At 38.9% G+C, this 23,197-nt stretch overlaps 1 protein-coding gene across 8 annotated transcripts in view; it reads right to left on the bottom strand.

Annotated features, from left to right (window-relative positions):
• Window positions 1–23,197, bottom strand: part of UNC5D (unc-5 netrin receptor D) — a 571,089-nt gene that overhangs the window by 99,076 nt on the left and 448,816 nt on the right. For 4 of the 8 annotated variants that reach the window (XM_001088208.5, XM_015145154.3, XM_015145153.3 and 1 more), the window contains exons 5-7: window positions 17,412–17,592; window positions 16,390–16,557; window positions 14,429–14,593 (exon numbers count right to left, since the gene is read on the bottom strand). In XM_001088208.5, the coding sequence (XP_001088208.2) occupies window positions 14,429–14,593; window positions 16,390–16,557; window positions 17,412–17,592 (514 nt within the window). The remainder of the gene's footprint in view (window positions 1–14,428; window positions 14,594–16,389; window positions 16,558–17,411; window positions 17,593–23,197) is intronic. The other 4 variants (XM_015145155.3, XM_015145157.3, XM_015145156.3 and 1 more) reach the window with 1 other exon arrangement.

Genomic DNA, 23,197 nt, shown 5'->3' with positions numbered 1-23,197 from the left:
TTCTCTATTCTCTGGCTTATTTCCTTATTTGTTGCAGTAATTCTCTAGTATTAGCGTGAAAGAATCTGCCATGACTCCACATTGCCTCCGAGTCATGGTCAGCTGCTCTGCCTGCCTTTGTGGTCTTGCATGACTGGGTCCCACCATGCCAGATATGAATTGGTTTCTGGAGCACCTCAGTACAAATCCATGTACTAGTCTGATATATCTATTAAATCTCTCCAAGGTCAACTCAAAGCTTTAGTCCAGGCTGTTGCTTCACCTTGGGAAGCCCTTCTCTCTTCAAGGCTCTCACAGAAAAGTTTCCTGACTCCATGGCACTGATGGATTTCTGATTATTTCCTGAAATCTCTGGTGATTACTCCATTTGCAGGGATTGCTTCCCTCTCTCGACAGTTTGTCTAACTTATAGTCACTAAAACACAATGTATTCTTTTCCAAAAAGTTGAAAGGACACAAAGATAGATGTGTACCCGCCCCCCCCCCCGCTACACCCTTTGTTCTGCTCTCTAATCTTTGCACATACCAGAGATTTCATAAGTTCTGTGAGTACCTGTTTTTCTGCACGTACCAGAGATTTTGTTTTGCACATACCAGAGATTTCGTAAGTTCTGTATCTGTTTTTCTGCACGTACCAGAGATTTTGTAAGTTCTGAGGCAAGGTCACAAGACGTGTTTAAGTAAGATAAACTCTTGCTGCCATAAACCTGCTCTCCCGCCTCAAAGGTTGAACCGAAATATCAGAAATGGCGGGAACCAATCATAGTTAGCCAAATCGCCTTGTTCAAACACTAGCCAATCATATATCTGATTTGTATAATAACTCTATGCCCACTTTTCTTAGACTATATAACACTGCTCGGAGCTCAGTGGGGGAGCTCTCCTGCCCGTCTCGTTTCGCGAGCGAGTGAGAGTTCCAGGTTCGAACCTGTAATAAAGATCCTTGCTGCTTAGCTTTGACTCTGGACTCTGGTGGTCTTCTTCGGGGAATAAACGGTCTGGGCATAACAAGTAATAACATCACAAATGTTCATTTGATATATTTTATACTTTAAAAATCACTGTCAGTTATGGGTCTCTAACATGTAAATCATATTTAAATGCTTATGTGTATGACACTGCAACCACAGAGTCACAGCAAGAAAAAGATGGAGGGAATGAAATTAAGAGCTATTTGCTTGATTATTTGCTGACTGGTGGAAAAGAGATTGAGGTTATTGATTATCTGTGTATTGCATGTATTCATGCTTTCCCTCTCCCCCCGCCATAACTAGAAATAATTAAGAGCTGGTGTTATGCCCTCTGAATGCTATCCAAGGCTGCAGGAAATCCCAGGGCCTGGCAGATAGGCCTTGTATTAGCAGTGAAGGATAATTAGACAAACATGAGGTCTGCTTTGCATTGGCAACAACACTATGCTGGAATACGTCAGGGAGACAATGACAAGTGGGGATTCTGTTCTCCTCCGAGTGTTCAAAGTTCATGTAGGTTGTAGAACATGCAGGAAAACAACCTCCAGCTCTTATATACATCCTAAAACTATTTCAGTGATTAAAAATGCAGAAATAGTAAAAGAGATTAAAATATAAACCATCTCTAGATTTGACTCTTTTTAGTTTCCTTATTGCATTTTTCTTTTCAGTTCATTTTTAAAGATCTTGGTCAGCAGTGACCCTTCAGAGACCATATTTATCCCACTCAGTACTGGGTTAGTTCAGTTCTTGCTTTCTCACGCCAACTGTACTCCCCCCAGCTTCCCAGCCTGTATAGACATCACAAGATCTATTACCCCGTTTAAAATGCAATCTGAGCATCCGCATGGAGGACAAGCACAGAGAATAGGAAATTTTTAGAGATTCTTCCTGGAGTTTTCCAATTGGTGATGTCGGTGAGAGAAATCACTGGTTTCCCCAGAGAAATCTGAGAATTAGTGGAATTCCATGGCTGAATGGCAAAAACATCCACCTAAATAACAACTTCTATGAGTTGAGATGCACATTAGTAAATGAGAAACAGTTCTATTGAGATCTTCTAACTATGCATTGTTCAAGATCCCATCATGTTAATTAGATGAAGTCAGAAGGGTACCAAAACAGACGGCTCAAGGATGTCACTTCTGATGACAATGACCTTCCTGAATTGCCCTTAGTCAAAGCACATAATTAGTGTGCATTCAGGAGATGTAGTCTTCCCCCTTTTTTCTTTCAAACTGGGGGCCTGGACAAATAAGTATCCTTAATGACCGTGCTTACAGGTGGCATTTACATATTTTTGAGCTCAATCATTGAAACATCTAGATTGATACCAACTTCATTGTGATGTCTATCCCTTCCTACTGATTCCATGTGTGTTAGTTTTGGTGATGAATATGCAGAGTAAAATATGCTCTTGGGCCACTGCAAACACTTTTAAGCCCATATCTATAAGACTTTCTTATCAGTAATTAGCCTTTGTGATAAAATGCAGTGCTTCCAACTCTGCTCCAAGGGAAGATGCATAATAAAGTCCTTTTTCTAACCTATGAATTCTTTTGCTTTGATTCCCTACCTTCCAGTCACAATAGAAATATATACTATATATATTCAAAATGGAACAAAAAGTCCAGATTCTATAATTCAAGCTTAAGATAATCATGTATTGGTTAATGTCATGATAATCACTGACTTTGAGGCAAGAGTGATATTCAAATATTGAAAAATCATTTAAAAATATCTTATCAAAATGAAATTAATATATTGAAGAGATATCCACTTTCCCATGTCTATTGCCACGTGATTTACAATAGCAAAGATATGAAAACAACCTAAATTCCTGTTGACAAATGAATGCATAAAGAAAATGTAGTATATACAAACAATGAAGTATTATTCGCCCTTAAAAGAGAAGGACATCCTGCCACTTTCAATAACATAGATGAACTTGGAGAATATACTAAGTAAAGCAAGCCAGATGCAGAAAGATAAATCTGTTTGATCTCACTTATATGAGAAATTTAAAAATACCAAATTCATAGAGACAGAGTAGAATGGTGGTTGCCAAGGGCTAAGGCTGGGATGGAGGACGTGGAGAGATAATGGTCAAGGGGTATAAAGTTTAATTAGGCAAGATAAAGAAGTCCTAGAAATCTAATGTGAAATAATGTGACTACTGTTAAGAATATTGTACTGTATACTTGAAATCTGCTAAAAGGGCAAGACTTAAATGTTCTCATCACACATGCACTGAAAAAAAAAAAGATAGGAGCTATGTGAGGTGATGGATATGCTAATTAGCTTGATGTGGCAACTATTGCACAAGTGCACATATATCAAATCATCAAGCTGTGCAACTTAAATATATACAATTTTTAACTGTCAAGTATACCTCAATAAAGTTGTAAAAAAAGGAATCCTATTTGTAAGTGCCAGCCTTGCCATAGGGTCACAGTGGCTTCCTGCTGTGTCAAGGGTTGTTCCTTAAATTGCTCAGGAGGGAGGTAGGGAGGTTTGGGGAGGGAAGATGGTGGGGGTTGAGATTTGGGAGGTGTTTGTTATGATGACTAAGAAAATACTTAACTGACATGAGGCTATCAGTCCTGACTCATTAGAAAATGCTTAAAGGGAAATTGTAAATTGAGGACCCTTGACTTACAAATTGTTTTTCAGCTTCATTAGTTCTCATGCTAGTCCAAACATTTATCTAACATTACAGACCAAATTACCTGTACATAGGGTCTACATCGGTCTTGTTTACCTATTTCCAGTACCTAGAACAATAAATAGAATATAGTAGGTACTCAATAAATATCTGTCAAATGAATCAGTGCTGCTAAGTCTTATACAGTGTACATAATTTCAATCACAAATTTACAAAGTCAAGGTTCATCAATTTCCTATGTTCTACATGAATTCATAGGATGTTGTGGCTTCTTGATGAAGAGTTTGGAGTACAATGCTAAAGAGGTTGAATTTGATAAGTCAGTCCCTAAGTGAGGCCAGCAGCTTGTTTTGTTGGGTTAGGGCAATTTGTTTTTGTTTCATATCTAAAAGATGCCCAAGTCAGTTTATGTAACCATCACTCAAATGGCTGATTTTAGGTGTGAATGAGAATAAACTTCTCAAAACTCATTAAAAAACACATAATCTGAAGTCGCTGACATGTCAGTGGTGTTATTTTCATACTATATAATGTATTATATATGTGTATATATGTTTAATATGTGTGTGCATATATATCTGGAAGTTGGTAAATATATAGCTGCAATGTATGTTCATATTTTACATGTATATATGTATATCTATTTTAATGTGCTTATGTTGTGTGTGTATGTGTGTATATATATATATGTATAGGTGTGTGTATCTCATTTTTAAGCTAAAATGAAACTTAGCGATCTTCTTGCTCAATTTCCTCATTTTACAGTTACAGGTGCAAGATTGTGAGATTTGCCAAGGTAACGCACTAGTTAATGGAAGATCTGAACTGGGACCTAGGACTCCTGACTCTTTGTTTAGAGCTCTTTTTACTACCCTATGATATCTTTCTAAATGATCATGACGATTTTCCATTCCACCGAACACTAACACTGTCCTGTACTAAACACACATAGGAAGGCCAGGTCTTTTCTTATTCACAGTACTGACACTCTAGCGAATGAGGAAGGGCAGGGCTAATGGAATTAATGATAATATCTATTGATGATGTTAGTATCATCTTTATTTTATTTATCACCTTTCGTAATGATTTTGAAGAGATGTGTATTTAATTTGTAATTTAAAGAGAATAGGTGAAATCAAAACAAAGAGGTTTCCTTTATCTCTATTAATTTGCTTTGTTCAGCACACCCCAGAGGCCACTGAGTTTTTCACAACAGTAGATCACTCAGTTTTAAATCACTTCCCTGATTGGGTTCTTGCCACTTCTTTTATAGCTAAACCACTCTATGATCTCAGATATTAAATCTTTCTCTAGTCCAGACTAATATTTCTTACCCAGGGTTTTGTGCTGTTGAATCCTGATTAATGACACTGCAAATGTAAAATTTGTAATTTACAGAACTAATAAAATAAGGATAGTTTTGTTTATATGACAGAAAGCCTAAACTTTGGAAACATCCTGACTAGAAGGGACCTTGGATATCCATCATTACTGACAGCAAAAAATATTTTAAATATTGAAAATAAATATGGCAATATTGGTAATTTTGGAATCTGGGAATGTGGAATAAGAGAAGTACCAGGCATGCATCATTGTTCTAGAACTGGTTCACAACAGAACGGTAATCCTGGTATCTATAAATTGCTATACAGTCTAGTACAGTCTAGTAATGCTACATTGTTGGGTTTGGTTTCTCCCCACTCTACTGGGAAATAATTTTTGAATTTGTGTTGACAAATTAGGATTTGCTTTATAAAAAGTATTTTCTACCACCTGTAATCCCAGCACTTTGGGAGGCCAAGGTAGGTGGATCACGTGAGGTCAGGAGTTTGAGATAAGCTTGGCCAACATGGCGAAACCCCATCTCTACTAAAAATACAAACATGAGCTGGGCATGGTGGCACACGCCTGTAATCCCAGTTACTCGGGAGGCTGAGACAGGATAATCGCTTGAACCCAGGAGGCAGAGGTTGCAGTGAGCCGCGATTGTGCCACTGCACTCCAGCCTGGGCGACAGAATAAGACTCCATCTCAAATAAATAAATAAATACATAAATAAATAAATAAAATAAAAAATATTTTCTGCCCAGCTTGTCAGAATACATGTACTTCTTATGAATGAAAGATGCTTGTATATCCTACTCACTACGGTGAGGACTGATTTTCTCACCTGTGGTTCAAGTGTTCTTCCTTCCCTCTCCTGAGCCTTTCTCGTGAGAATTTATTTTATTTTATTTTATTTTTAAGAGACAGAGTCTTGCTATGTTGCCCAGGCTGAAGTGCAGTGGCTATTTACAAACACAGTCATGGTGCTCTATAGCCTTGAACTTGATCCTCCTGCCTCAGCCTCCAGAATAGCTGGGACTATATAGGTGTGAACAACCATGTATGACTTTGAGTTGTTTTTAACTGTTGGTTAGAATCATAAAATTTTAGAACTTGTTGGGACCTTATAGATCCCCTGGTCTGTCACCTTCTCAGGACCAAATCCTACCAGCTGAGCAGAGGAAGGATAGAAAATGGAGGGTAGTTCATTCAGCTACTTATCAGAAGTTCTAGGAAAGGATATTGATTCTTTTGTCTGACAGAAAGTTTAAGAGTCTTTGTGAAGTGTTAGGGTTCCTCTAAACTCTTTTTGACAACTGACAGTATTTCTCAAATTACTGCTGAAAACTAGTTTGTATAAAGAATGTAATGAATGCATAAATAATGTCTTCTACAGGTTTTAATGACAAGTACATTTTATTTTATTAGACACTATCTTAACCAGATATATTAGGAAAAGTTTTAATGAAATATAGAAAGTATTGCACTGTTGATACTCTTGCAGAACATGGAAAACTTTTTTTTTTTTTCTGCTGCAAGAATTCCTTTATTAGAAAACACATATGTGTTGGGCATGGGGGTTTACACCTGTAATCCTAGCACTTTGGGACCCTGAGGTGGGAGGATCACTTGAACCCAGGAGTTTGAGGCTGCAGTAAGCTATGATTGTGCCACTGAACTCCAGTTTGGGCAACAGAGTGAGATCTTGTCTCAAACAAAACACCACACACACACACACACACACACACACGTACACACACACACTATCATTATTGCTATTTTGTATAATAGAGTGCTTACTATGGAGGGAAAATGCTTTACTCAGATTAGTTTATCTTCTCACAAAGAACCCTTTGTAATAGATACTGTTATAATTTTGTTTTATAGATAAGCAAATTTAAACTTAGAGAAATTAAGACACTTGTTCAAGGTGCTCCTGCCCATAGTACTGTAATCTGAATTCAAACTCAAACTATCTCACTGCAGAGCCCTGAGGCTTCAACCTATCCTTCATTTAAGGGATGAATATTCACACCCAACAGGCTCAATTCATTCCTTTCTTCCAATTGTAGGTTCCTGTCTGTCCATTTTGAGTGGAGAACAGCTGGTTTCAACTCAGTCACAAAGGAGCTTTGAAGGCTATTTAGCCTGTGTTCTTAATGCCAGATAAATCCAGGCCCAACATGGGCCAGTCTCACTGAAGCTCAACCTCTGTATCTTCCAACAGTCCCCAGTTCAGTGTTTCTCGGGAATATCATCTATAAAATTGTCTTTGTTATGGATTTGCACTCTCACCGACGATCTGGTTCTAAGATTATAATTTAAGAAATGTTTCTAAGCTTTCTAATGGTTTGTCTCCAGTTTACATCATCACAGGGACTCATTCTTGTGTGTTTGTTTAGTTTTCTTGGGTTTGTGTTAGGTTTTACTTTGTTTTGCTTTCGTTTCTTTCCCTCGCTCTCTAAGTAATATGATCTGGAGGTACATGCATCCTGCTCTCCAGCTGCCCAAATTCAGTTTTAGCACCCTTATTTACAGTGGAGGTGTTTTTTTTTTGATTTGTCTCATAAAATGAACAAAGTTAACAAGATGTGCTTAGAGAAACCAACTTCCAGAGACTATGTTTCTGAAGTGCTACATAGGACTTCCTGTCTAATTTTGCCAAAAGAATGCAAGCATAGTGGAAAAATACATATTGAAATATGTTGTGGGAAAAAGTGGGTAGCAATGGGAAAATGTAGGTAGAAGGAGAGTTAAAGAGAGACAAGCAGAATAACTTCCTTCATTTCTATTAGCTGAGAAAGCAGTTCTTACCTAGGCTCTTCTGTCCTGGCTCTGTACCTGTGGCACAGATCCCTGAGGAAATAGAAGATGGTGGCAACAGAAAAAGTTTCCTGGATGACAAAAGGCATCTTAAGTGTTTCAAACATGGTTGGTAAGAAAGGTCACAGATTTTTAATAGCTTATGAAATACGCATCCATCATAAACCAATGGATGAATGCCAGTCTTCATTGAGAAGGGAGATCATGTTCAAAAAAAACCAATAAATGTCTTTTTCTTTTCATTAACAAGGCATAAAAATAGAAAAGTCAATAGTGGGTGGGTAACAAAGGGAGAAGTGTTATGGTAATTTGTTGCGTGCATTTTATTCTTGATCTTTTGTCCAATCCACTCAGGATATTGCACTTGAGTGCAAGTGCCCATCAAGAGGCACAGAAATGACAGTTTTAGCTTTGTAAAAAAATTGTTTTTAAAGCCTTCACCAAGACACATGAATACTGCACTATCTCTGCTTTATTTTCTTTTTAATTAAGCACAATGGAAACTTCAGTCTGAGCCACTCCACTCTGTCTTGTTAAAGCTTGTTCCTCACTGGTCTTCATACTGGCCCCCATAATGGAAAAGTGTTTATTGGGGCATGGGGGAGAGATTGTTGCTAAGCTGCTAATGACACCATATGTGCCCAAATCTACATTCTAATGACTCCTGTGGGTCTGCAATATTATGTCCACATTTGCTATGCAGTATATATGAAGGCAAATTCTGAATTAATCAATTGTTATGCAGAAAGCCAAGCTATTGAGTATCTCTAGGAAAAAGTCTTTATGTGAAAAGGAGCACCTACTATGTCCTATAAATTAAAAGTACTTGGGAGAATTAGCAAGCAGTAGGATGCTTTGTGGCCAAATAAAAATATACTGTGCTGGTATGTTATCTTGCTAATGCCATTTTCATTTCTTGAATTTAGAGAGTTTATGCTATAATTAAGCAATTGTGCTGTGTGGCTGGTTCAGCTGGTTCTGAAATACGAACTTGTCTAACAAAAAGTCTAGATTGAGTCAAGTATGATTTCTGACTCTGACCAAAGCAAGGAATTGATAGGTTTTGTTTTGGTAAAGGGACACTCATCGGTTATAATCCTATAAACAAAAGAGGTATTCCATAAAACCGCTAGTATAGAAATAAGTTGTTTCAGATGCGAAGAGCTATCTCCAGGATGAAATTTCTCTGATTCAGTGCCCTAGGAAATACAGGGAAGGAACTCAGGTAATTACTGTAATGGATAACAATGAGGTTTAGAATTGTCCAAGAGAAAATGCTTAACAAAGCAAACATGTCTTTCCTGTGATTACAGGTTCACCTTTTCAGGTGCTTCCTCTAGGTCATTTAAGTAGATCATTCAACAGACAATGTGGTTAGATTATTAGATGTAGCTCCGGGATGTTTATTTGAACCGCTATTGTGTAGATGTCTTTATCCTTGATGGGGTTTCCTAACCATCAACTCAAACTTTTCTTATCACTGCAGCCATGAGAAGTGAAAACAAACCACTATTTTACTGATATTTCAGTTTTTGAACTGTCAATGTTGAACTGACCTATGTTATACCTTGACAAGAGGAACGGCTTAGCTATCAGGTAGCTAAGCCTTGGAGACTTCCTCTGTCTTTCAGGCCTGTGTGGCATTTCTCTAGCTTTAGTCTCACTACACATTTAGGTGCTAATCCCTTCTGAAGCATACCCATTTAATCTTCTCAAGCCAATGCCCTTAGTTTTATATCTCCTGGGGTAAAGAGAGAGGGAGCTGGCTTCTCCTATTCCTCAGGATCAAACTAAACACCCTGCTATTTTCACGTTTCTCTTCCTGTCAATGAGGCATGCACAGCTTATTTCTCTCTGGCTGTGATCTGAGAGCACAGAAGCAGCTATGTACAGTAAGGAGAAAGACCAATGGTCAGGAAACCACCTGATTCTGGTGTTCAAGCTCAGAAAACATGGAACTACAAGTTCTTGTTTCTTGACAGTCATACCACATCATTACCTTTTTCCTCTAGAAAAGCAATACTCTAGTATAAAGGCACTGCATGTTTATGCTTGTAGTTTAGCTTTGTGGATTCACTGTTATTGCCAAAAAATTCCTACTCTGCCTCTTACCAGTCTTGGGGCATTTACTTAGTTTTTGATTTTTAAGCGACAGGGCCTCCCTTTGTCTCCCAGGATGGAGTGCAGTAGAGGAATCATAGCTCACTGCAGCCTCGATCTCCTGGGCTCAAGTGATCCTTCTGCCTCAGCCTCCCGAATAGCTAGGACTACAGGTATGTACCGCCACACTTGGCTCGTTTTTCATTTTTCTTTTGTAGAGACCGGGGTCTTGCTATGTTACCCAGGATAGTCTTGAACTCCTAGCCTCAAGTGATCCTCCCTCCTAGGTCCCCCAAATGCTAGGATAACAGGCATAAGCCACTGTGCCAGCCGTATTTATTTTATTGTTGAGAGCATCTAGGTATGGCCATCTGGGACAGTGTAACATTAAGGTTCTGTGTTCTAGTCGCAACTGACTAAGTAACAATAATACCCAAATATTAAAGTGATCATTCAGAGCTGGCAGCTTCATCTCTAGGAGAAATGCAACCCTCAGAGACAACAAAGAAAAACCAGGTGTTTTGTTGAAGGCTAAATAAAATCAAAGACATGTAGGTCATCTAAGAGCCAAGAAATGCCATTGTGAATCCTCCACGAGAAGGTGGAAATTGAGGAATTGCTCTAGGGTCATGTTGAGTGTCAAGGAAGAAAATCAGGATGAAGAAAATTCCCAAATTGTAATATGACCTAGATTCTTCAATAAAGCTACTGCTCCATAAAGCTGTTGCCAAACACTATTTTAATCAAAGCCAGCCTTCATTGGAGCTCTATCCTCAGAGTACAGCTATTTTCACAAAGAGCACTCCAACAGAGTACCAGTGAGAACCTCAGAGTGATGTTGGCATCATTTAATTGGATTACTGTTCATTGCTTCCTGAAGAGATAGTGAAGTGCTATTTTTATTTATTTATTCCTTGAGACAGGATCTCACTGTGTTGCCTCAGCTGGGCTGCAATAGCACGATCATGGCTCACTGCAGCTTCATCCTCACACCTCAGCTTCCAGAGCAGCTGGGACTACAGGCATAAGCCACCATGTCTGGCTTATATTTTTTTAATTTTTACTTTTTGTAGAGACAGGGTCTCGCTACGTTGCCCAGGCTGATCTTGAATTCTTGGACTCAAGTGGTCCTCCTGCCCTGGCCTCCCAAAATGTTGGGATTACAGGTGTGAGCTACCATGTCTGGTGTTATTCATTTTTGTTATATAGGTAGCCACTTTCTATTTAAAAGGACAGAATACATCCTGGTGTTGTGCTCTTATGAACATACCCGTTTCCCACTGATATGAAAATATATCTCAATTACATCAATAATCTCATAGACTTCACCCTTTCTCCTTCAATAATCTTCATCACTATAGCCATCAAAAGCCTCTGATCATATTTGACAAATACACTAATATGCATACAATGAAGGCTAGAAAAAACATGCTGAAGTGAAAAAGGAAATGGAAGAAATTAATAGATTACATAGAAAGAAAAGGCTTATGTAGCATTTTCAACTCATGGGGGTATTTAATAGAGATCTTTTTACACATCCCAAGCCTATCTTCCTAGCTATGTTATTTCCACTATAGAAAAGGATTGAGCTGTTTTAATTCCATAAAAGTACGTATGCATCCATGATGCATTTAATTTTATGTGCCAACTTGACTGGGCCATGGGTTGCCCAGATATCAAGTCATATATTATTCTAGATGGTTCTGTGAGGGTGTTTTTGGATGAGATTAACATTTAGATTCACAGACTGAAAAAAAGCAGATGGCCCTCCATAATGTGGGTGGGCCTCATCCAATCAGTTGAAGACCTAAATAGAACAAAAGACTGACCCTACCATGAGTAAGAGAGAATGCTCCTTCCTGACAGCCTTCCAACTAAAACACTGGCTCTTCCAGCCTGACAGCCTTCTAACTGGGCCATCAGATGTTCCTGGTTCCACAGCAGCCTACCAACTTTTGGGCCTGAACTGGGACATGGGCTTTGCAGATTTTGGACTTGCCAGGCTTCAGAATCACATGAACCAATTTTCATAATAAATATATTTAAATATCTCTGCATTGCACTCTTTCTCTATGTGTGTGCATATCCTATTGGTTCTGTTTCTCTGGAGAGCCCTGTCTAATATTGCATCTCAGATTTCAGAGTTAGGATCGAGGCTTGCCAGTACACTCTCAGTGCTGATAAGTCCTTTCAGCCTTAAACAGAACTCTTATTCAGTTGATAAATGACAAGCTATTACAATGCAAATGCAAAAAAAAAATAATATTTGTGTGTTGGATAACAATTCTTTCTTCTATTAAGAGCTAACCATTATCTGTCTCCAATCAGTAATTCTCAGATTAAGTTTTAGTCAATTAAGATTGAAGCCTGATATCCACTGATTTTCCCCAAGTGCAAGTACAACCTGTGGTTGTTAGTGAAGGTTATTATTATGAATATAAAAATTTCAACCAGTAGCCAAATAGTTATATTGTCATGGTTCTTTGGAAGACATGAAATTCACCGCCCAACTGTACTAATTTATAATCATGGCCATCCCATGGCTCAGTCCGGTTGATACATAAAATTGATCAGGTGTATATGTGCTTGTAAAATTCAAATAGCTTAGTTCTTTCCTTGAAGTCACTCATCGTCATAGTTCAGGTAGTTGCTTTAAGCAGTTTATTGGCTTACTAAATGAACTCTTCCTATGGACATTGGCCATGTGTAGTTTTAGTGACACATGAGTGGTTTTCTAAGTGTTCTCCTTGTTCTCCTGTAGTGGAAATAAAAACAGTCACACCTCAAATGTGTGTATTAGAAAAACCTGGTGGTATTCAAGAGAGGTGAGAAGCACATTTCTTTAAATATCCTTCTATTGAGCTTGTGTTCAGATTCCTTACATTTAGGAAGGGGGAAGGCTTTTTGAAGGCAGCAAATAGTTGGTATGCATTTATTGGAGAGCATACCCAAACTACAACTGGTGGGTAGGTGGTCTTCCATTACAGCCCCCTGCATTGTATCTGATGCATGCAGGGTAATCAGTGCTTGTACTAGCAAATAGAGGCTATCAGGAAGTGCTCAATGTACTAATCATTTTAACTGATGTATGAACCATACAGAATTAGTCTGAAAATACAACAGGTAGCAGGTGCCTGCCTTCAAGGGTATTCAGTCACACTAAGGCAGAAAAATAAAACCAACTTAGATATTTCCTCCATACTGTCATTTTCCCAAAGAAAATGTGATGCATCTCTCTGAGAAGATCACAAACTAGTAAGCTATGGTGTATATGTATATATATTTTGCTAGATACTTTCCAAAGAAATTTCCAAGAAGGCGACCAGCTCTAGAGAAATAAGTGCTGAGTCTTGTGTTTTTAAAATACCCCAGCAAAATCAATACACCTTGGTTCATCTGAGTGGGTGAGTGGAGAATAGATCCATATCAAGTGTGTACCTACTCTGTGCCATACAACATTCAAATATGTTATTTCATCATTTAGCCTTGACAATACTAAAAAGTGGGTATCATATTTGGTAATTATAGTCAGAGAAGTTAAGAGATTAAGCAACTTGCCCAAAGAACACAAAGTAAATAAGGAAGAGCATCAAATGAAAACCTATTTCTCTTGAACTCTAGTTGACCCTCCCACGTCTTCTAACCCAGGCAGACAGTCCCTTGGTGATGGTAATAATGTAATCTCAGGAATAAAGCAAAGACTTGGGAATTTTGAAACAAATGTTCTACTTGCTACTCTGCCAGACCACTGTGATACAAAGCCACCCACTTCCTCAGGTATCACTCTCCTTTCCCCGTAATTTTTTTTTTTTTTTTTTTTTTTTGAGATGGAGTCTCACTCTGTTGCCCAGGCTGGAGTGCAGTGGTGCAATCTCGGCTTGCTGCAAGCTCTGCCTCCCAGGTTCATGCCATTCTCCTGCCTCAGCCTCCCGAGTAGCTGGGACTACAGGTGCCCACCACCAAGCCCAGCTAATTTTTTATAGTTTTATTAGAGACAGGGTTTCACCACCAGGATGGTCTCGATCTCCTGACCTTGTGATCCTCCCGCCTCGGCCTCCCAAAGTGCTGGGATTACAGGCGTGAGCCACCGCGCCCAGTCTATTTTTAAGATAACAGTCACAACACATGTTCCTTGCCACAGAATCCATGGTCTCTAAAGATGATTAAATGCTTTACTGTGCTTGCAAAATTCCTGGGGGGAAATATAACCACAGTGATCAGTATCAGAATTTCACCAAAATTAAAAATGGAAGCTTCTAAAAGTCTAAAATATTTTAACTTTTTTTCTACTCTTAAAATGTTATCAATTTAATACATATACACATAAACAGAATGCACAGTGATACAATATATGCATTTATACCATCTCTATTAAAAATGCATTTGTCTGCTTTTCTGCACTTTTTACCTAATTTATTTTTGCCGTTAGCAACTTGGCTTTCTGCTAACTTATTTAACCACATTAATGGCTGTAGCTTACTTTCTTGAGATGCATAAATAGTATTATGAACAAACACTGAAGATGTTAAACTGAAGGTGTTACCTAGGATGCAGAGACCATCTGTGCAGTTTTCAGATTCCTGGCTTAGACCTTCACAGAATTTGCCCCCATTTCTCGGGGGTGGTGCTGTGCACTCCCGGATCCGCAAATGTTCACACTCTGGGCTGCAGACGGACCATTCGCTCCACACTTCCCAGCTCCCATCCACTTCAAAGGCAAACAAAAGAAACCATTGTTAGAATGAATCAAGTAGCTGTCAGGAGACTCACCCCAGGACTGCTGTTGTTCTAGAGCTAGATTTTAAGGAAATAACCACCAAACAGAAACAAAAGAACATATTCACTTATCTTCTCTCCATGGTTTCTTTCCTGAAGAGATAAGCTCACAAAAGCAGTAGTATAATACTCTTGCTATTTCAGGATGAGACCAATTACCAAATTGAGGCAAGCATTCATATTTCCAGCACCATTGGGTTGGCTAAAAATTTGTCATGACCCATTCTTTCCCAGTCTTTCACGCCCAAGTGCATCTTAGGTGGACAGATAAACTGTGTGCAGTAACCACTGATAATCAGCCACTTTCTTAGGGGTTGACAGTTTAGAACAGAGTAGAATGAACTATCTTTAAGCCCTAGAAGCCCCTAAACAATATAAAGTGAAACCCAAATATATTGATAGTATTAAACTAAAACAGGTCAGTCAAACCCCAAGACACCAGGACTTATATAAATAGAATTTCTTGGGTCATGGACTGCTGCTGTATGTAGAAATTAACAAACTGAATTTAATTCCACTAAAAAGCAACCCTAGAGATCATGGCAGATGTCTGAGGCAATTGCCCTTTACCTCCTAGGAATAGTTCAACCATGCTTATGTGGGTTATTTAAGATACTGCCATTTTAAATCTAAAGCAATTAGTCAAGAATAGGGTAATATAAAAAAAATACTGAACTTGAAGCAAAATGTCTGAGCCCTTGTCTTGGATCTGCCAACTTATCCGCTGAGCAACCCTGGGCGAGTTACTTAGCCTCATTTTACCATGTCTGCCAACTGGGGATAGTAAAACTCACAACACAGGAGTAAATGACATTATGTGTGTAAAAGCATCCTGCACAGTACCTGGCACATAGTAAGCACTCAATAAATGCTTATTGAACATAAGTCCAAAATGAAACTCCAAGAATATGCTTCTGGGAAGAGCCCTACCTTAACTTCGATTGCAAATAAATTTGCAATTTTATTATAAAGACATGAGGCTCTAGTTCAGTGTCCTTGGAGTTAATGTTCTGTAGTGCATGTGAGACCCAGGGTCAATTTATTTCTCAGTGGGAGGACCCCGCATTTCCTAAAGAAAGTCATTCTTCCATCTCATCTATTTCTTGTTGTATAAATTGGGTTACAGCCAGTAAGAGACAAAGGAATTTATGAAAGCCATACTTGGTAAATGAAGTATCTCTTTTTACAGAAAGAAAGGCAAGCATAGACCAAATGTAAAATATAGACTGCTGTGACAGTGTACAGTCGCTATCAATTGTCTTATAAATAAATACAAAGCTAGAACTGATAAAGTTATTTGATTGATAACTAATGATAAAGAGTCAAACATTTGGTACCGTTCTTTTGTGCTTTAAGACAATTTATCTAATCCCTGCTAACTATTATACAAATACAGGCCACAAGATGGGAGAACCCAAGGAGAGAAGGGGATGGCTTAGCCCAACCAAACACTGGTAGTATAACCAGACTTCATAGCAATTGGCTTATTGATGACGAATGTTCGGTGTCATCTGAGTATTAAAAAATATGCCCGAAAACATCGCACCGTGGCATTTTACCCACGTTGCTGCCATGACAATGAGCTCTACATTAGCACCTTGGATAAAGGTTCTATTCTAAGAACTTGGGAGAGGGTGACTTTGGAAAAGAAAGTAACATTGATTGCTTCACACCAGCTTAATAGTGTTGGTGGACCAGAAGGGAAAAGGGAATCTGCATATATCTCACCAGGACAAAGAGAAGTGCAGGTTATTTTCTGCACTGACATTCCCTCACAAAAGGCCCCACCATTGAGAGGAGCTGGGTTGGTGCAGGTCCGGGAACGTTTCTGCCATCCTCTACCACAGCGAACATTGCAGGCTGACCACTCTGTCCAGGAAGACCAGCCTCCATTCACTGAGAGAGAAAAATGGGGAGGGGAGAAAAAAAGGAGAGAGGTTTTTACTGATTGCCTACTATGTGCAAGCCACTGTGCCAGGTGCTGTGAGTCAGGCATCCGGGGACTGAGAGACTGTGCAGCCCCCACTGGCTGCTCCATCATGAGACAACAGTGGGGTCACCTCATCCAGTCCTCAGCCTATTCATCTGAAATAGGAGGGACACAGAATTTGCCTTGCAAGGAAATTATAAGAAATAGAAAGAACTCATCAATAAATCTCTAAAGCACTTGAAAATCCGGAGTATAAGAAGAAAATATCAGCATTTGAATTTCTGACTTTAAGCGCTTCAAAAATAAATCCCAGGGCTCTTCTATTGTGGAAGGGAATGCCTTTACTTATATAGCTGGGAACTTCTTTTGTATAATACCTGAGATATTCAGCAAATAGTATTGTTTGTTTTTGGAGAATTTCACATACCAAGGGAGAGACTACCTGACAGCAGGTCTAGGAAAAACTGGGGTGAGTATTGGGTTTGAGAGGCGTGGGAAGCAGAAGTTGCCCATCTCAATTCTTTTCAAATATAAACATAATGGAATAAAATAAACAGCTTTTTATTATTTTTAAAAGAGAGATTGGAAATGTCACTGACTATCACACGATAGTGCAATATTGGAAGGAACAGCAAACACATTAATAGAAATAGTGATGTTTTTCGCCTGCCAGGTGGGGGAGGCAGGATAGAGTGCTGCAGTGAACGAACCCCAAGGTCTTTGCAGCTCTCGACATTAAAAGTTTTAATAAAACATACATCCCTCTGCCTCTCTGCTTTCTGCCCTCCCTACCCATTCCTGGCCTTTGGGCTGGTCTTACCATAAACCACCACAGTGGCTGACAGGCTTCTCCTCTTAGCCACGATGTTGGCTGCCATGCAGGTATAATTTCCTGAGTCCGAGAGCCGTGCCTGCCTGATGATCAGGTTATGGTCAGCCCTTGTGTCAATGTTCTCATCTTGTTCAGAGTCAATGGGTTCCTCATTTTTCAGCCATTCCACCTACAGGAAGAAAGGAATGTTTACAAGTCACTAAAAAAATCAGAACTCTTTTCTGGAATAGAAAGGTGAGCAGATTCGGGTATGGGAGAGATATGTATCTAAAATATGGAGCAACAGCAATGATTGGTTTCTTTATTCCATATCCTGTCCCTTTTATTTGGTAAATTTGGTTATATTCAGGAAATGGATACTCAAGCTAATAAGCTGGGAGCAGGAAAAGAACACAAATATCCTACATTGACTTTGACCCATTTTCTAAAAATGCACTGGAAGAGAGAAAAGAGGTGACTGCAATTAGGCCATTTCATTTCATTACAACGTTCATGATGATGATGATATTTCAATAACTGGTCCAAAGTGGAGCTCGGAAAATCAACATATAAATGTAAAACTTGTATTTTGTGTTGAGAGGATATTATTAGACAAGGTTTTAAGTCAAGATGCCTGAATTTAAACAAGTTTTGATAAAGGTTTGAGATTGTACTAAGGTTAAAGTAATATAGTTTTGAGCAATCACAAGCAGATTTAAATTTAAAGCTCAGTGTTCTGTAGATTTTGAGATAAGTTTCTTTGGTGATCATTTATGTTACTCCTTCAGTGATCGAAGAGACATTTAGCACTTGGGTTAGGTAGCTGACACAGTTGAGGCCCAGCCCCTCTTCTGGAGAAGCTCACCTTCCCCATCCTCTGAACACAGACTACTCCCATTTCTGATGTGTTATCTTCTAGAGGCCGAAGAACCTATTTTCTTCTTCCCAGTTTTATCTTGGTCCTATCCTCGGTCTAAACTTCTCTTTCCTTGAACACAAAAGGAAGACACAGATGGAAGCCTTCTGCTCCTGGGATCCTCAATTTACTTCAAATGGAGAAACACCACCCTGAGCACCTCTATTTCATCACATGCCACTTTCCTCTGATCTGTTATTTCCTTATTCACTCTCTGCTTCCATATCTAAGCAACATCTCTACTCTCTAGTGCCCCTTGGTAGCACTAGACACATCTCTTGTTTGACAACAACCATTCAGCTCTAGTTATCAGCCTAGGTAAAACACAGTAATTTAACGGACACATAAAAACTGACATTTATTACAGAAAGCAATGGCCGTGATGACATCAAAGAGAAGTCACACAGGAGCATACACATCAGGGGCATTTCATCATACTCTGCTCACCACAAGCACAGCTCATTGAAAGCTGGTTTTAGAATAAGATACCTCATTTCATTTCTTAAGTCTAAAGAATTCTAATTTATCACCAATAAAAAGTGTCATCTGTGCCGGGTACGGTGGCTCATGCCTGTAATCCCAGCACTTTGGGAGGCTGAAGTGGGCAGATCACGAGGTCAGGAGTTGCAGACCAGCTGACCAACACAGTGAAACCCTGTCTCTATTAAAATTATTAAAATTAGCCGGGTTACTGGCATGTGCCTATAATCCTAGACACTCAGGAGGCTGAGGCAGGAGAATCGCTTGAACCAGGGAGGCAGAGCTTGCAGTGAGCTGAGAATGCGCCACTGCACACCAGCCTGGGCAACAGAGCAAGACTCCATCTCAAAAAAAAAAAAAAAGTGTCATCTCTTCCATAATCATTTGATTTAACAATGATTTGTCTTTGTAAAAAGGGATTTACCAGGGGAAGACATATAAGGATCCTTCCATACTTACCCCGAGTACCACCCCACAAATGAGAGCTTAAATACCCCAAATCATCACCATCAAAAACTTACTTTAGAAGAGGTTAATTTGAAAGAAAATGATACCAACTAGCACAAAGAAGAGATCTGAGAATTACAGTAAACGTAAAGAAAAGCTGTAGAGCCGAGTGGTACCAGACAATGAAGTAAAAATGCAAATCTCACTACCAAGTCCTGGGGTTCCTGATGGCACCAGCCTGGAAGGTACTAACAATGATCAGAGCCAAAAAACACTGCTCTGTTTAACAAAGTAGGGCAATGGAACCAATTTTATAACACAGCTGTGTTATGACTACCAGCCTGTGACACAATGTCGTCCATTCACTACTACCATTGCCTATTTCAGAGCCATCCATTTGTTCCTTTGACAAGTATCTAAACAGTTGTTGAGTATCAGAGATTGTACTGAGCTAGGTAAAACTAGGTGAACAAAACCAAGATGGTCTCTTCTTTCACTGGATCTTACAATGAGTAGGTAAAATAGAGATAAGTAAATCTACATTCTCACCAAAATATAAAAGTTGAGAGTCATATTGCCTCCATACAATGACTATAATAAATAAATTCCTTTCCCTTGAATATTACCCAGTCTTGGATATTTTGTTATGAGCAACAAGAAATGGACTAAGACCTCGCCCTGCCATGATCTTCTTTCTGGGATTTTTGCAGTGGCTTCTTAACTAACTGGTCTGTCTGTGGCTTCTATTCTTGCCTTTACAGTTGATGTTAGGGTGTAACCCTTACTGTAAAGTCACTAGAATTAGGTCTTTTAAATTACCATCAGTCTTGTATCACTGCAAGGAAGAAATTGATCAGCTTAAAGCAGGTCTGGGAACTTTTTTGCTCTACCTCCACTCTCCTCCTAGGTCAGAAATTCAGGGGCAAATTGCCTGCTTTCTGATTAATTCCTTACATTTGCTATTTGTAGCATCTAGCAAACACTTCTCCTATGTCCCCAGCTCAGCTGTCCTCTTCTTTCATACCTCTCCTCAAACAGTTGGTCAGGAAGTAGAGAAAGTCTGGCACTGACCCATAAATAAATTATTCATAGACAGTAGATAGCCAGAGAGAGCCCTGTGGGCAGTGCTCCTGAAGACTGAAACTAAAGGAGTCCTAGCACCTGGAAATCAAGAAAAGCTATCCTAAAGAAATCTTGGCTCAGAGGAAAATTAAAGGTACAACCGTCAAGTAGAAACTTGCTTCAAATTGAAAACTTAAAGAAAAATAAAATCATGCACAAAAGAATGAGGCCAACAAACTAGGAAAATATTTGCCATAAATTTGATAGATAAAAGGTTAATAATATGAATGGTATGAGTAAAAATAATATGAATGCTCAAACTTTCATTTAAGTTGATGATAAAAACCTATTCCAGTAAATCTGGCATCAAGATGAGTATGTAATACATGAAAAAAAAAATCCACAAAGCACATGACAATTAAACAATTGAATATTATGTAGCACTAAGAATAAAGTCTAATAATTAATAAGTTAGAAGTTAGAGCAGTATGTTTCCTACCAAAGTAGTCAAGATTAAAATATCTCTCTCAAACACACATGGAGTTTTTATTTTAGTGATTTGTTTGTTTTTTGTTGAGAGTGCAGACCAGAGAACATTTCACCTACTGTTTGATACCATGCTATGGACAACATATTGAATATTTGTCTCCTCCAAAATTTATGTTGACATTTACTTCCAGTGTGGCAGGATTGAAAGGTGGGGCCTTTCAGAGGTGATTAGATCATGAGGACTCTCCCCTCATGAATGAATTAATGAATTAATTAATGAATTAATGGGTTATCATGGAAGGGAAAGTGGTGGCTTCACAACAAGATGAGAGACCTGACCTGGAACATTCACCTGCTCAGCCCCATTGCCAAGTGATGCCATGTCTTGTGCCGCCTCTGGACTCTGCAGAGTCCCCACTAGCAAGAAGGCTCTCACCAGACATAGCTCCTCAACCTTGGATTTCTCAGCCTCCAGAACTGTAAGAAATAAATTTCTTTCCCTTGAAAATTACCCAGTTTTGGGTATTTTGTTATGAGCAACAAGGGATGAACTAAGACACTGTCCTACCATGATCTTCTTTCTGGGACTTTGGCAGTGGTTTCTTCACAAACTGGTCTGTCTGTGTCTTCTCTTCTGACCTCTACAGTTGATGTTCTACAAAGGGATGAGACCATGCCACTTTCTAGCTTGAGATCCTTCGGTGGCTTTGAATCTTAGAATGAAACCTCTAGGCTAACAAAATCCTTATGTGAGGTCTAGCACCCTCTGTGAGTTAGCCATCTCAGAGCCTCAAGCTCACTCCACTTTAGCCCTGCTGTACTCCTTCCTGCCCTTTGAACTTTCTAAAGTTCAAAGCAAGTTCCAACCTCAGAGCCTTCATACCTACTGATTCCTCTGCCCTGAAGAACTCTCCCATAGGTGGTACCATGGCTCAATCCCACTTTGCATTTAAATCTCTCAGGTCAAATGCTATTTCCTCACAGAGGCCTTACCTAACAACCCTTTCAAAAATAGTAAGTCCCACCCCTTCCTGCTTTGATTTTCTTCCTAACGCTTACCTCCATTTGCTAGTCTTTTTTCCTTTTTTAGTTTTTGAGACAATGTCTCAAAAGACTACTGCTGGAGCACAGTAGTGTGATCATAACTCACTGACCTTCCAGGCTCAAGCAATCCTCCCACCTCGGCCTCCTCACTAGCTGGGACAACAGGCACACCACTACACCGGGTTATTTTTATTTTTATTTTTTGTAGAGACAGGGTTTCACTATGTTGCTCAGGCTGGTCTCAAACAATCCACTTCGGCCTCTTAAAGTGCTGGGATTACTGGCATGAATCACAGTGCCTGGTTCTATTTGATAGTCTTAAAGATAATTATATCATTTGCACTTGTCATTACGGGCTTAGGAATTTACCGAAAGAAAATATTAAGGGTGCAAGTTTAACAACAAAAAATTATGTTTGATAGAAGAAAGAGAGAAAGAAAGAGAAAAAAGAGAGAGAAAAGAACAAAAAAGAGGAAAAAAGAAAGGATGCAAGGAGGAAAGAGAAAAAGCATGCCAAAGCTACATGACAAATAATGAAGCTTTCAAAAAATAAATTGGGACTCAACAATTGATTTAGTATTGTATAGACGTTAAAAGTCCTGGTATCAACTAGTAAAAACATTAAAAAGTGGTCATAATACATGAAAGAGTAAATATATAAAATTATGTTTAGTGTTATCATAAATTTACAAAACAAAAACAATAAACATATGTATGCTTAACAGAAACATTGGGAGAGAATGCAGTGTTTATAGAAGTCTTAACTGGGGTAATTATTCTTTTTTTCTGGTAGTTAATTATGGCAAATTCAAGGTAAAAATCTTTCATAATCTAAAAACAAATTACTTTAGCTTAAAAAATCTCTTTTACTTATCATGTAGCACAGTGATTTTCAAATTTATATTTAGCTGCAGAATATTTCTTCAATTCAAAGCTTATCTGAAACCCAAAATGAAAAAGAGGATTAAAAAAGGGAAGATATTATGACTGATGCAGAAGCGAGGTATCTGAACTGCAGATGTGAGGGACCCTAACATGCATAAACTTGGTCATGCCAGGCCCACTGCACAACTCCAGAAGAGACGATTCACATCCTCCCTTGTCAATGTAAATGATGAGTGCTCAAGATGCTTGGTGCACAACCTGTGCTATCATATGAGCTGGTCCTGCTGTACGGTCTACCCCCAATCACTCACAGGCACTATGGACATATACTATGGTCTGCTTCTAGGCCTTCCAAAATTATAGTTTGAAAAATATCGATAAGGTAAATAAGGTGTCCTAGGTATGAGTGTGTATGTCTACACACACACACATATATATACACACACACATATATATACACATACACACACAC

The sequence above is a fragment of the Macaca mulatta genome, chromosome 8 (assembly GCF_049350105.2).
Source record: "Macaca mulatta isolate MMU2019108-1 chromosome 8, T2T-MMU8v2.0, whole genome shotgun sequence".
Taxonomy (NCBI): Eukaryota; Metazoa; Chordata; class Mammalia; order Primates; family Cercopithecidae; genus Macaca; species Macaca mulatta.
Note: the sequence above shows the minus strand (reverse complement) of the source record. Positions and strands in the feature narration are given on the sequence as shown.